The sequence below is a fragment of the Diuraphis noxia genome, unplaced genomic scaffold, assembly GCF_037042655.1.
Source record: "Diuraphis noxia isolate RWA-SAM2 unplaced genomic scaffold, SU_Dnox_SAM2 contig0004, whole genome shotgun sequence".
NCBI lineage: Eukaryota > Metazoa > Arthropoda > Insecta > Hemiptera > Aphididae > Diuraphis > Diuraphis noxia.
In genome coordinates this window covers 51,010,152-51,026,910 of record NW_028301714.1, presented here as the reverse complement: position 1 = coordinate 51,026,910, position 16,759 = coordinate 51,010,152, and the positions used below count along the sequence as shown (strand labels likewise).

The following is a 16,759-nucleotide window of genomic DNA, read 5'->3' as shown; positions in this document are numbered from 1 at the left end:
TACATGTTCTTAAAAAAATATTGTTTTTTTATTGACTTTTGGTAACAATAAATTATACCACAGCTTAATATGTTAATTTTAACAGTTAACATAATAATATGTATTGCTGTGAAAAATAAATAGTTTTGAAGCTAAATATTATTTTAAGAAATAAAAAATGTGTAATAAAAGCTTTCATCATGCATCAACTAGTAAGCATATATATATTTAAATATATATATATATAGGAGTTAGGTACCCCATAATATATATATATACCTAGTTTTGGTTTTATGTTGTTGCAAACAATTGCATTAGGGACTCGTTGATTTGAAATTGCACCCCAAACATTATAGATATCGAAGGCTCATAAATGCCAAATGGCATAAACATAATACATTAATACCATAATATGTGGTACCATGCCCGGATGACTAGATTACGTATTAGAACTATAGTAATATCTTAAGTATTATTTGGATAGCTAAAGATTTATTTTAAATTTCTACAGGTACATCATAATAAATAATAAATTTGATTTTTAATAAAAATTAGTAAGAACTTTAATGGCATGTATTCTTTCACACCGGAGACTCCAGAGTTTGAGATCCGGCACAGGTTTTATAAATAATATAGGAATTATATAAGATTTCGACCTAAACAATGTATATATGTTATAAGCGTTATAAAGTATTATCTACATAATATATATTAGGCAATCAATAACCATTTACTGACTTATTGTTTATCTGTAGTATTATTTAGTTATCCGCGATAAATAATAGATACAATAAATATAATAATTGTATGGTTCAAACATAATTGACATTAAGATAAAATATGTCAAAAAAATAAATATATAATAATATTATACTCATTGATTATTGTAATAAAGAATTATCTTTTGTGTTTAAGCCTTTCAGGCCCTCACGATGGCGTACATTCAACGGGGTTTTATAGCTATACAGTATTCTTCTATGAGAAATATAAATTAATAACAATAATATTTTATTAGTGTTTATGAAATTTTTATTTTTTATTTCATTTGATCTAGGAAGATGGAGTATATAGAGAGAGATTTATACTCTGACTCTTTCTGTGTGAAAGAGTCAGAGTATATAAACTAACGAGGATTTTATTTTTTGTTTGAGCAGCTTGAAATCTATTATTATTTCCTAAGGGTTAAAACTAAATCACGATAAACACGCGCGTATAATCACATTTTTGTTAGTTGTCATCTATGTTTTGTAATTCGATGAATACATCAAATATAAACGAGGCTAAAACGAATGAAAATATTACGTCTCATATCACATAGGTACTATAAAATATTATTGTTATATTTTTTCATGTAATGATCATAACTGTATTCCATACAGACATTAATTTACATAGACCGTTAAAAATTAATGTAATATAAATACTATATATGAATCCAAAAATAATGCCATTTTATAAGTTTTACTTAAAATTATAATAATTTTTTATTCTATACCTAAAATATAATATAATAATAATAATAGCTATAAATAGTATAGTATGTATTGGTGTTTCGGTTTTTAATTTACTGGTTAGAAAATAACTAGATGCTAATTGATAATTTTTTTTAATGTGAAAACTAAAAAGCTCAGGCCAATCGGGACATTATTTATATTATTATGTACTTACAATTAGATAGATACGTTATTATTATTAAAACTTGGTTAACGAAAACGTATTCGTATGTATTCGTAAGGACTATGAGTCTATGACATGAGAAAACTGACTGAATTTAATCAAAACACGTTAAAAAGTATTTTAACGTATAGTTAAGCAAATGATAACATATAAGTAAGTTGATGGCGGTTGCGATGGATTTGTTGTTATAATGGTGGTTTGTCGTCGATTAAGAAAGATCCATTGATTCGTCTGAGTTTTGTAGTGCTAATTGTAGACGTCTGTCGATTTCGGCAGCCGCTGCTGTTGCCGCCGTTACAGATGACGATGGCCCGGTGTTTGCGGCGACTGAGGACGACACAGTCACACTACCGGATTCTTCTTGCGAGTCCTTGAATGGGTCCAGTTCACCCCTCATTTCACATATGATCTTGGTCAGGGCGATGATGTAGTTTTTGGCCAACGTGAGCGTTTCGATTTTTGACAGCCGACGGTCCTTTTTTACGTGTGGTATAACCTCCCTTAGGGACTGCAAACGATATAATATTATCATAATGATTAAATGCAATGGTATTATATAAAACAACAACAGGGGTTGTGTTATAGTACAGCTAAGTAGCACGTATACATGCGATGAGTGCATATTTTCCTTCCCCTTAAGAGTTTAGTTTTGGAGTTTTTATGTATTTGTTGACATGTATAATATCTTTTACAATACAATTATCATTAAATACATAAATTAAAATATATAACTGTAAAAAAAAAAAAATAATTCATAAAATTAATTAATGTGGGGCTGCCAGGGATAATTCCCGTAGTAAATTGTGTTAAAAAATTGGTTCTTGTTTGTTATCATCGCGTCACTGGTTAGGTTAGGTTCCTAACCTAACCTTAAAACATTTAATATATTTAGAAGGATGTATAATTATTTCCTATAAATATTTAGGCAGAGATTGCAATGAACACAATAATAGTATGAATCTTTTCATGTAAGATTAAATGTGAGTTTTGGTGCAGATAACACAGCATTTTTGTTTTAATTCGAATTCTCCTTTGAATTCAGAGTAAAATGTACGTATCACATCAGAGCTCAGCAACATAACCGTATTGAAAAACAGTAGAAAAAGAAAAATATGATTTGTTTTACTAGCAGAGAACTGATCCTGTTAAGTTTTGCGAAAGATATTGTGTCTTTTAAATTTTTTCCTTAATTTAAATTATAACATAGGAAAAAATATTGACGGTTAAATGAAGCTATTTTAATAATATTTTTAGTATTTTCAGTATTTTAATAATTTTATTCATTAGATCGTTATCTCAATTATTTAACAAAAAACAAAATTTTTGGGAGACTTTTCTAGCCAATCTTCACGTGATGTCTCCTGGATAACGTATAGTCTGGACCTAATTCGTATACTCGATAAAACACCTCCAGATTAAATTCATGCCATCTCTGTGATTTGGGACTTAATTCAAGGTTATTATCACCTAGTCACCTTACGTCAGCAGAATTTAATCTAAAATGTCGATATTTTTTTGTATATCAATATTTTATGTGTAGATTGGTCTAGACGTCTAGTATAGGGGTGACCAACATGAATACGTCCACGAACGATATGGATAAATACAATGATACCAAGGGCCAAAATATTTATATAAATACATTTTATATTTATATAATTTAATCATATTTTATCGTTATAATAAGTAAATATTGTTTTTTTTTAACTAGATGCGAGCCGCATATACGACTATAACACGAGCCGTATATTGGCCACCCCTAGTCTACTATGTGATCTATTCTGATAATTTATGAAAAAATGGTAAATATTTCTTATAATATTTGAAATTGTATTTATTTATATTATAATCATGTTAGTACTTTTGTTGTCGTGTTATCGCTTCATTGTAGACGATTTTAGTTTTAAGTGTACACTTATTTTATAAATAACGTTATTAATTTGTTTTAAAATACAGATAGTTCCCATCGTATTTAAACGGGAATTCAATTCTTACAACTTATAAAATGTGTGACAATTAAGGATCATTGTGAAATTATCTTATTTTTAAAATATAAAAACGTATATTTATGGAATATCAACTATCTATTAATTATGTTAATCGTTAGCTTCCTAGGTACTATATTAATAACTTTAAGAAATGTATTATTATTTAGTATTTATTTTTTTATTAAAGTGTTGTAACGGTAGGTGTGTACAAAGTACGGAAGTAGACAGTATAGTGGACGGTCACCACTCATCCGGTGGTGGAGTAATACACCTACATTTTATACATTGCAGTGGCGGGCGGCATATTACTATTCTGCACACGAAATAAAACCCGTATGAAAATACAGCTTTCTCATTGGTTCCATATTTGGTGGGATAAAATATTTAAATTATTTTTTATTATTATAATTATTTTTATTAGGTTCACGCTCAACAATATTTTGGCATATCCTTTCTAATTTAATCTAGACAAAATATATTTAAATATTTTAAATACTTAATTCATAATCATGCAATAGAAATATTTATTAGATTAAATAGATTTTTATTCGAAGCTAGCTTTAATGCTTTATAATATAGTATATAAGAATTAATCTGTTGTTAATCTAAATTCGTATTTTTATGGCTACTAACTATAAATTAAATACCTATAGGTGGTAAGAATTATAATATATAAGTACATTTTATTATAAAGGATAATAAATAAATAAAAAAAACTTAATGATAAATAATTATAATAGGAAAAAAAATGAAATGTACCTATAATAAACTAACATAATACATAGATTAACTTTTAAACTGTGTTTTACATTGAATTTATAGGAAGTTTAATGAATAAAAATTTTCTTATTTTCACAAAAGTTTTATCATAAAAGTTTCCTCGTGGAAACAGTATCAACTTTACTGACAATTTTAATTGTCGCTTTACAGTGTGTTTTTTGATCTACCTCTTTTGTTATTTTCTCTATCAACTTTGTGGTAAAAGATATGATGGCACACATATTGTTTTTTAAGATAATAATACAAACATAAATCATACAATCGAGAAATCGTTTAAACACTTTCAATTTATTTCAATATAGAAAAAGTTGATAAGGAGACTAACATGCATTGAATGTATTTACCATTTGGGACAGATGTCCTAACATTACACTTAGGTAGCACAAGTTTTAAAAGAAAATTCTTCTATCCAATTAACCATACTTGATAAATTATTCAAATTTGACCGTATCGTTTTAATATCATAATTAATTACAGTTATAACATTTTTAAATGATGAAGGGAGATTTTCAAGGGTTAATTTAATAATGATCTTTTAAATTTAAGAAATATACAATAAGAATAAAAATAAAAATAATGAACTTGGACTAATAGACTCAAAACACTTAAATAATCTATGTGTGATAAAATATTTTTTTTTCTAATTATCATATAATCATATAATAAAATACAGCATAATTTGTTCTAAAAATAACCTATTCCAAATAATATAGCAAATAACAACAATAATTTATTCAACAAAAACAAAATAGCATACATACTAATTTAAATAATAGTAATATGAATTAAAATTTGTTTGCTACATAATTTCACTAACATCTAATTAAGTATTATAATAGATTTGATTATTATATAACTTACAATTAATTTTTTTATATTATACTTCATAGGCAATACGTGTGAGGTCTGACTTTTGTTTTTAATTTTGTATAAAAATCTATTTAATCTGAATAGTGATGGTGGACTACTGGCAAGATGTTATTGTACCTGCTTATACAACATGATTTTGATTTATCAACAAAATCTTTTAAAATGGGTTGGACACGATGACATTGTTTTGCATTACTTTATCAATTAGGAGGGTTTAAAATAAATATTTCTATTGCATGATGTTTACAAATCTATTTTTAATTTTATTTTAATGCCACTAGTATACAACTATGATAACTTAATAGTTACAATACAATACGAATTTGGATTAACAACAGATTAATTCTTATATACTATATAATAAAGCTAGCCTCGAATAAAAATCTATTTAATCCAATAAATATTTCTATTACATAATTATGAATCTAAATATTTAAATATCTTGTGTCTTGATTAAATTAGAAGGGATAGGCTAAAACATTGTTGAGCACGGACCTAATAAATTTTAATTATGATGATAATAATAAATTTAAATATTTTATCCTGCCGAATGTGGAACCAATGAGAAAGCTGTATTTTCATATGGGTTTTCTTTCGTGTGCAGAATGGTAATATTCTGGCTGGTGATAGTTAGCAATTCGCTTGTACTAGTAATTTGTATTTCTCACGGCTTCCACCCCTTATGTAGCGGAGCTTCGATTATAGGCGCAATAGCCCATAGAAAAAAGGAAAAAGGCACAGTATTATTTAATGTGATATATATATATATCACATTAAATAATACTTAATAATTGTTAATAAAATGTAATTTTAGCAGTAAACTCTACGTTTTATACTCTGCGTTATCGAGAATATATAAAACTTATATAGTACATACTAAAATATTAGTTACATCTTTGAACTAATTTTGATTTGATTAGTTCAATCTATCTAATTGTGGTAAGTGGTAATGCTTACCATCACTAAGAATACTACAATAGTAACTCAAGAGTCAAGGTATGTAATTGTATGATAGACTGATATAATACGATTGTGGAGCCATTCGGAAAATATGTTAATTACACCATATGCTCGTACTTAATAAGCTGCAAGCATTTGACACGCACTACAGTTCCAGATCACGCGTGGTTATAATGGTTACAGACTTATAGTATAATAGTATAATGACAATAAAGTAAGTTTCTATTAATATGTATTCATCAACAACACACAAGTAAAAATATATACAGGGAGCATCAACGGCGTATTTAAGAATTGTTATAGGGAGGGGATGACCCATTGAATATCACACATAAAAGTAAAATATAAAAATGCTAAACACAATTTAGTGTCTAGTTATATATATATATATATATATAGGTAAATTCTTTAAAAATAGAAAAAAAGACCATGTGGGGATCAATCCCCCCCCCGTAAATACGCCGCTAAGTCAGGGAGATTCTTTAAGCATGCTCACCTCCTTTTTTGTTAATAATGCAGCTATTCAAAATCTGATTTTTTAAATTTTTTAATAGATCATATTTTCAAATTCTTAAAATGTTTTATATCACTTAAAAAGTGCTCTGTGGAGATACAAACTTCTGTTTTTCAAATGAGAACCCCAATCCCATTTTAAAATGTAAATCATTTAAAAGGTTTTTTTTTCTGAAAATGTTGATGTATCAGAATCAAAATTCATAAGAGTAGATTCTTTAGAGTAGTTTAACTTTATATATTAAGAATACAAGTTTTGTAATTAAGGTATGGAGGTTATAGACCTATGGCGATTTTAATAATTTACTGATTACTATATTAATCATTACCATTAATAATTTGATAAATACCTAATAGATTTAATATTATATTTTAATATTTATTATATATACATATATTAGAAAAAACAAATTAATAACTCAGAAACTTATCATTCAACTTTTGAATTAGATACATCCATATTAAAAAAAAAAAATAATCTATTAAATAATATACAGTAATAAATGAGTGTTCTCATTTGAAAAACAAAGTTTGTACCACCATTAAACTCATTCAGTAGTTTAAAAAAATGGTCTATATATAAGTATATTCACAAATTCCAAAAATTAAATTTAAATAAACTTTTTATTAAAAGAAAACATGGGGTTAAGCATACTTGATGAATACTTTTTTAACCAATACTGACGTTTATTCCATGACAATGTTGTGCTCTTGTGCTCATGAACTAATACAATAACGTTTATTAGGTACTTCTCACAAATAAACAATGCGATTCCGAGCGAATTGTTTTTATTTTTTCAAAAGTTCAAAACACCAACGTTTACGTACCATTGTGGATTAGTTATATGATGTATCTATTTATTGTTCAGTGACTCGAATAAATGTTATTATTATTTCGTTGACGATAAATGAGTTTTTTTGTTAGGTTTATCAGCGTTTTTCAAATAAAACGCTATTTCGTTACTAAATAACAATTGGGTTTAATCGCCGTTGGGGAGCAATGAACGAAAGAGTATGAAAACGAAAAGGGTCATTATAAATGTGAAATGAGAAAATATTTTTCCATTTTAGGATTTATAGAAATTTATTATAATATAGCTAGGTACTAAGGCACCTATATGGCTATATCATACAAACATATTGTAATTGAAAAATATCTCATCTCGATTATTATCATTGGTATTGTAATATCAAAGGTGGAAAAGCAAAAAAACAACTTGAGTTATTGTAATTAAAAATCAATTCAACTCTATTCAACATATATGTCGCTGATCAGCCCACCACGCTTCAAACCATGGTGGCTGATTATGCTGAAGATAAAGTAATTTTGTCAATAAGTAAAAATTTGGTGACCTCTTCATCAAACTTACAACTTCATCTCAACCTAATGACTAACTGGTACGACAAATGGCGTATCAAAATAAACCAAAACAATTCAAGTCACACTACATTTACTCTCAAAAACGGCGTATGTCCAACTTTGAACAACATCACAATTCCCACATCGGATACAATAAAATACATGGGATTCAATCTCGACAAACGACTAACATGGAAAAATCATATAGAAGATTGACTCTCAACGCCCGTGTGTGCATGCTCAGCCCACTAATATCGAGAAATAATTACATCAATAATCTAAAAGTCAAACTTCTAATTTACAAATCTCTCCTGAAACCTATTTGGACTTATCACATACAGCTCTGGGGTTCAGAAAAAAAAAATCCAACACCAATAAAATCCAAGTATTTCAAAACCTACCTCTTCGACGACTCTCCAATGCATTACCGTTCATCTCAAACCTAACATTACATACGATTTTCACATAGAAACCATCAATGAAGAAGCTCAATTATTTTACTTGCGCTTACGCATGCGACTTCTATTACACCAAAATTCTCTTATTAAAAACCTCTCCTCTTTAACCCTCTCAGGAAATCCAAGGCGCAGGCTAAAAAAGAAATGGTGTCGTGATCTCCTACAATTACCAAGTTAAAATATACAATATATATATATATATATATACACACACACAATTTCAACCATCAATAATTTAAAACAATATATATATATATATATATAAATATATGAATAAATAATAATTCATGCAATCATGCTAAGTGTTGGCTTCTTAATCAATTTATCACGTCCTGTCTTCTCTTAGCACATCATAAGCTTATTGTACATACTTGCATAGATTGCTTGTTTATATAAAAAAGAATCAAAATATTAGATTAGATTAGATATAAATTCAAATTCAAATAATTTAATTTTTTTAATTTAGTTTAAAGATTTAAATTTAACTATATTTATTTGTCTATTCCCACCTCCAATGTGTACTGTATAATATTATGGAATAGGTATCGTACACCATGTTTTAATAATACACCGATAAATATGTGACAGCAATGACTACGTATCACATTTTTACCCAGTTTTATTTGTACAGTAATTTGTACTTATTTAAACAGCGCTAATTACTTATCATATATTTTTAAAAACATATTTTATGTTAATCTTATATAATTGATTTATAACTAAAATACAGTGCTATTTTTATTATTATATAGCTTGTTGTAGTATGTAGGTTGACGTTCTTAATGTTTTGAAAACTTGGGTTTTATTTGATATTATCAGAGTAACATCATGGGCCATAATTACCAATAAAGTGAGGACTGTAACACAATATATTATGCATACTTATATAATATGGTATATTATAATGATCTTATATGTAATTTGAAATTTCTCTTTGGTCTCTATACTATTAAATTCCAATTCGTATTCGTATACACGATTATATGATATAATATTATTATTATGTTGTATATTTTGAATCTTATTTGTTTTATCCTCCTTTAACTCCCAACTATATTGACCATATATCATATAGGTGGTATATCACTTCTATAGAGGTTATATTTATATAATATTATTGCATTATTTCATGTTTGTTGTCAAAAGTATTATCATTAATAATAAATAATTTTTGTATTATACATATACCTAATATAAAAAAAAAAAATTATTAATAGTAAAACTGATTACTAGGTTAAGTAAACATGTATGTAATAACAATAACTATAAAGTAGCAATATTTAGTAGTAAGTTTTTAGCATATTATGTAACAAAATAGAACTTGGTTAAACAATAATACATTATATTACATATTATATAAGGAATCTGGAATAGTACTAGAAAAACTAGAGTCCTTCAGTGGTGATCGCTTGATGGGGTCATTGTGACTAGGTATTGAACAAAATTGTTTATAAAGTGTTACATTTTAATTATTGCACAATAAATGTGTTTAAATTGTGTACGTCAGAGATAGTAAGACTCGATTCCCAACAGACGTTGTGTGTAATAAGGTAATATTATAATATCAAGGTTTAATTATGGTCAGAGTGTAATGCTCATGTTACTTGATTACTACTAGAAATCTGTGTACGTTTTAAGTTCATCGGCGTGTACAACAAAGTGAACCTAGTTAACAGTTTTACTATTAATAATGTTTTTTTTTTTTTATTAGGTATGTATAATACGAATACAACATAATAATACTAGTACGTATAATCAATGATATGATTAAGCTTAATTAACAATAAAAAAGTTTAAGTCTAGTGGGTTGTTGTAGCCTGTAAGTCTAATAATGCCTATAGCAAGTAAGTTATTTAATTTATCTAATAATCTTAATAGATACATGTATTATATAAGTAATGAAACTTCAGATTAAATTAAGCCGGTAGGTAATAAGAAGTTTTTTTTACTCTAGATTTTATTTAATTGGTAAACCGTATAGTATACAGCATATATACGTTTATACGTATATAATATACATAGGTGCTTATATAATTATATTATATTTTCATCCACTAATTAACTAATATTTCGAACAAGAATATAGGCTTTGACATATTAATATGGTATTATATTATTTATCGTTAAAATTTAGTAATTTGTTTCATACAAACGTGTTTTACTACCTTATAACTTAAATGGATTATACTTAATGGCTATCATACTAAAAACGACGATGTTTTATTTGATATTGTGTAATTTGTAATTTGCATAAAGGTTAAAAGGTACCTATAAATATTGTTGTTTAAAAAAATTGTTATGCATTCTCATATGGTATAGCTAAAAGCAAATGTACTCTAATCTTCGCCTCTCTCGGGTATTAGCGTTATTCACTAGTCCATCGACTAAAACTCCGATACAACGTTTTAGCGTAATTAAAAGGTAGACTACAGAATCCTTATTTTTTTCACCCTCTTGATATATATATATATATTAGTTTATGTAGCATGTACATTGTACAAACTACACGTGCCCACACACACGCATGTACAACTATATGTATGTATATATAAAACAATTGAATTTTCCCATGTTACTATAGTAACTGGTGAAGTGTATAACCGTTTATCTCGTCCTCTACGTGGCACATAAACAAATCATCGTTATGCCTGTAACTTTACGCACCCGACATCGCTTCACTCGAGTTTAAATAAACAGTTCTTCTTCGTTTTTATACTAAAAGCCTTCCGAAACAATCGCTTTATTTGAACTGCTAACTTGCGCATATACTATACCCAAGTGATATTATGTAACATGAACAATATTTAAGACGCCCGCCAATACGTTTTGCGGTATTCTACAAGTGGATCTCTTGATTTTGTTCAACCTAAATAATGCTTATTGCTAATCACCATCATTCACATTCTATACGCATTTTCCTATATTATTATTATATTGAGGCATTGAGATATCTGCATGAAAAATGGATTCCCAACTACCATCCATAGAATGTGATGTACAGAACATTTTCTACACTGTTTTCAGACTGTTGCCATTGTGTGTATTATTTTAGGCATTAAATTATTATTTATTTTATAATATGTACGCCGTGAGACTCGCTGCAATTTAATGGCGTAGCAGAGTATTTAAAGAATATATTACCACCAAATTGAGCTATGCTAACCCTTATTATAATACTGTATTCTTGTCCATCGTTTAGTTTCTTACTTGCACACAGATCCCCAAATAAAATGTTGGGCTTTTGTATTAAATATTTTTGGGGGTCCATTAAAATATGATTTAATATAATTTATATAAAATAAGTTTTCCTATCGAAATTTTAAAATTTAAAAAATTCAAAATTCATTTCAATGCGCTCCTAACATATCAGGATCCCCATAAATCCATGTAAAACAACCCTTCCTCCCTTGTTGGGCCCCGCTTGCATGTACATATAAATTACTTCATAGTAATACATTAATAGTGTTATAAAAAATTTGTAGGTACATACACAATAATTAATTGTCAACGCTGTTCTGGAAAGTATTTTACATCAGTTTTATGTGAACAATAATAAGGTATACGTATGAAATTATATTTTTGCTCACGGGTTATTCTTGAAATAAATCCGTTTTTGGTGGGGTTAGGTTAGTGTTTGAAAACTTCATGACATTTAAAATTGTGAAACATTTTAGTATTATATTAATTTTTTTAATAAGTCTTATTTTGCGTATAATTATTGTCATAACTCACCTTCACAATTTTATAATATTAGGGAAAACGATGTATAACTACGCATTAATGATAGTAATCATCATTAATATTCACTTTAGAAAAAATTTCAATGTTAGATACACGTTTTTATGAAATATTTCAAAATAAAATATTTCATATTTTCATACTTCAAACACCACAATTAATATATCGAATGTTACGAATATACCAAATACCAATCGTATAGAATTCCTTCCTCCATTGCACTCAAATTAAAACCATACGAATACAACTAATACAACTATATGGTTTCATGCTTTGATTGAAATGTGTTCAGTTAATTAAAACTGTAAAATTAAGTGAAAAAAAAAACAATTTATTTTATAGCTCCAATTTAGTTATTAGTCAGATTCAGTTTTTCACCCTCCGTCAATACACTAAATATCATGTTTGCTGTACGCTTTTTATTACACATACTGTATAGATATATTATAAGAATATAATAATATACTTGTACGCTTTTAGAACTTTCAGAATTTTTAGTCAAAAATAAACAATTACATAAACTTACAGTATCAAATCTATGAAATAAAGTGACATCGTAAAATGTTTGAGGCCTTGAAAACTAGAAATACATTTTATGAAGTTAATAAAAATGTGTACCTATGTACCTTAGTCGTGTTGATGTTTTTTCTTAACCTTATAGTTTTATATCTTAAATTTAATATACTGATGCATTTGCCCTTTGTAATCAACTGTAACTGTTTAATCCATATTTAGTCGCAAAAACTTTAATACATAAATCCTGTACATACTAAATACGTAATTAAGTGGTTTAAATGTTTTAAAACAGTATACCTATAATTTCGTACAAATCTGAATTGAATGTTTGTAATACTCAAACTTGGTTATCTAATATTTTTCAAATTATTAATTCCTTTTTACCTATAAAGGTACCTGATAAAAAAAATATAAAGTAATTGTTTCTTGATAATAGTTTATATTTCTTTCTAAATTAAAATATAAAGCATCACAAGGATATAATTAAAATACAACCTACTTTATTGATTTTAATGTAAGTTTACCTGAAATGCATCATTGATGCTGTGCATTCGCAGTCTTTCCCTCTCGTTGCTTTCTAGTCTCCGGACGTTCTTGTCTTTGCCACTGGACTTGCGCTTTCTCCGATTACCGGATCTAATTGCCCCGCTGCCGTTCCGACCTTGTCCATCCGATCCGGTGCAAGTATCATCGCTGATCTGCCATAGATCAATTCCACTAAATATTCTTTATAGCGTAAACACAGCAATATATTCGATGTGTGATGTAAAAAAAATTAACTTACCGACGACGAGTCGGTAAGTTCAAGTTCCCGTTGACAAGAAGTTCTTGAGGACTTGCGACAAGTCATCCCTGCCGTCATTATGCTGTTCCCAAAGTTAGTTTCCTCGACGTTGTTTCGTGAATCTGAACGCATCTCTGTCGTAAAATCATTTGATTTACAAGTTTTTTAACAACTTCTCAAACACATTAATAGGTATTTGGAATGCATTCATTCTACATTATATATGTAATATGTATACTATATTATTTTAGGATAAGCTAGTCAAACAACAAAAGTTGATGTAATTTTGAGTATAGAAAATAGAATAAATAAGTTGGATCACTAACAACTTTAAAGTAACAACAGTCAACAAATCCGGGAAATTCTTGGTTAATCAGTCTATATATTATTATTTTCATACTAACATATAACCACAATATAATTTTCAAAATTTATTATTCAGTTTATTTTAAGCTTTCTACTTATACATTGTATATAGATACAATATAACAGTAAGTTAAAAAAAAAAAAAATCACAATAAGTTATATTCACAAGCAAAGCACCTTCTCAGTTCTTCTCAATTATTTTGAAGGACAAATTACATTTTTTACTTTTTATAACGCTCAACTGACAATCTAACTATATATCCAATTTTCTACCATAATCCATTCGCAAAGTAAAATATTAAAGCATTTTTATTGTTCCCTAACGTGATGACTGATGAATCATCACTGATGATACAGAATTTGTTTTTAAAACACACACGTCAATAGTATCATCATTGTATATTCTAAACATTTTTCTAAGAATTTAAGAATTCAAAACGATTGTCTTGAGATTCCAAAACAGTTGGATCACAGTAGATCAGCTACGCTGTAGCCTGTAAGACGTGTTTAATAATTAATAATACTAAACTAACTATAGTTAAAAATAATAACAACGTTGTATAACTTGAAATTGAGCTAATACCTACAAATATAATATTTTTAACATATAAAAGCATATATTAAATGGATATATTTAACATAGTTTCATTGGATTTATCATTTATCTATGTTATACGAGTACTTGAGTAAGATTCAATAGATTTGATTTATTATAATGTTACATAAACCTTAGAATATTTAATATCTTGATAATAAATTAATTTTCTATTCAGATATTTTTGGTGATTGTAAATTGGGTATTGACTATTTTCATTTACCATTTTATATTTATTTATTTCAATTTATTTGTCTTGATTATATTGTAAATGCTTGTTTGAATTTTGAGAACCGACCAAATTTATTAGCATTTATAATGTATTCTACAACTATTATGAGAATTTTCTTTCTTTACTTAAAAAGAAATACATAATATTTGTATTGAGTTTATAATATTTATATTTTAATAAAAAGTGTTGATTCAAAAACAAATCTACATTTATAGTAAAATCATTATAATATTAAATCAACAGTACTACGATTAAAATAATCTGGTTCATTAATTATTATATAAAAATAATATTTTTATTTAACGCTCTGAGATAAACATTTGAAATTTCGCGTATTAAACTTATTGATCTATGCAACCTCCGCAGCTGGAGTCATTAGTAAAATAATATTTAAATAAATCTAGGTTAGGTAAAGCAAATAACACGAAAATAAATAGAAAATGAAAATAATAAAATAACATAGGTATATCTACATTTTTAAAATCTTGTTAAATAAATAATTTAATATTAGAAAGTTAAAATGAACATAATATTAATTATGATATTTATTTATTAAGTCAGTATGTCACTATGACACCACATTCAATGTCACTAGAGTTTAATATATTATTAATATTAATTATTATATTCAGTATAATAAATTATTCGCTATTAAAAGCGTACACAACAATACGCCTAGTAGCGAGTAAACTAAAGATTTTAATTTATGTCGTTATTTCGTTTTCACGTTTTAAAACAGTTACATAAATTATAATGAAAAACATCCAGTAGATAGTTTGCTCTCTTTTCAAGTTTGTTTTTACATTATAATCAGTTTATACAACGTTACGTAATTAGTTTAACTCGCCACTCGCTGTAGCCATTTGGTTCTTTTGTGTTTGTTTTCATGAAAAACAAAATACCTTTGACATCTATTGTAAAATGATATTATACAATCAACAAATTATGTTGTCATGTTGATGTAAAACTTTTTCATCTTTATGATTTTATGCTTGGATATTTTTATTTTTAGTGACTTTAAAAGAAGTACGTGTGAGCGCTTACGTGTTACGTGCAATATTTTGGTAGCTAACCTAGGTAGTATAAAATTATATTTTACATTTTTTTTATATGTACCTATACGCGTATTATTAACTCGTTTATTACTATAATTTATTTATTTTTCGTTTAGTTGACTGTAGATATATACGCTCCAAATATATTCCAAACTGTCAATGAGACAATAATAAAATGTATTGTTTTATAATTGTATACCTAACAATTATAAATCTACGATAATATTATAGTGAGCTTGTATATTATTAAGTACAATTTAAGTATCTTTTTGTCACAACTATGAGTTATGTAGTTGTTTTGAAAAGAGCATAGGTTTTTGAAGATAAAATTAAATTGAGTAGTTTTATTAAACAAGCAGCTATAAGACATGAATAATTATATTTGTTTTTATAAAAGATATTTCATAAGACTAAAATTCTGTGGGAGAAATGATGAGATGTCGCATACAAATCGGATATTTTTATTTCAAATACAGTGACCAGCAAGGAAACAAGAAGATTCATTAGTTTTATTATGAAGTGACTTTTTTTTATAGCTTCTTTAAAACTAATAATTAAGTTTTTCCGTAAACTTCTTAAACGATAAACGACAAGTTTAATTTTACATAATATGCTACAGAATTATATTCAGTAATGTTCTTCAAATTTGATAATAGTTTTTTAGATCTTGTGTATAATATACAAAAGACACTGTGTGTATAGTTTTGTTTTATAGACTCAAAAACTATTCAACCGATTTTTATGAAAAATTACTAGAGATACAAGAAAAGTTTAGTGAGTAATCTTATTTACTACATCTGGTAAAGTGGTAAGCAACAAAACTTTTTATTTTTGTTTTTGTTGATTGCAAGCCATATAAGCAATAAATTACTAAAATATATGAATCAA

The 16,759-nt window shown here is 26.9% G+C and overlaps 1 protein-coding gene across 2 annotated transcripts in view; it reads right to left on the bottom strand.

The window, feature by feature from the left end:
- Window positions 1-1,569: 1,569 nt before the first annotated feature.
- Window positions 1,570-16,759, bottom strand: part of LOC107166847 (uncharacterized) — a 47,413-nt gene continuing 32,223 nt past the window's right edge. For both annotated transcript variants that reach the window (XM_015515663.2, XM_015515664.2), the window contains 3 exons: window positions 13,624-13,757; window positions 13,364-13,537; window positions 1,570-2,164 (listed from right to left, as the gene is read on the bottom strand). In XM_015515663.2, coding sequence (XP_015371149.1) covers window positions 1,865-2,164; window positions 13,364-13,537; window positions 13,624-13,755 — 606 coding nt within the window. In that variant the 5' untranslated portion in view covers window positions 13,756-13,757 and the 3' untranslated portion in view covers window positions 1,570-1,864. The remainder of the gene's footprint in view (window positions 2,165-13,363; window positions 13,538-13,623; window positions 13,758-16,759) is intronic.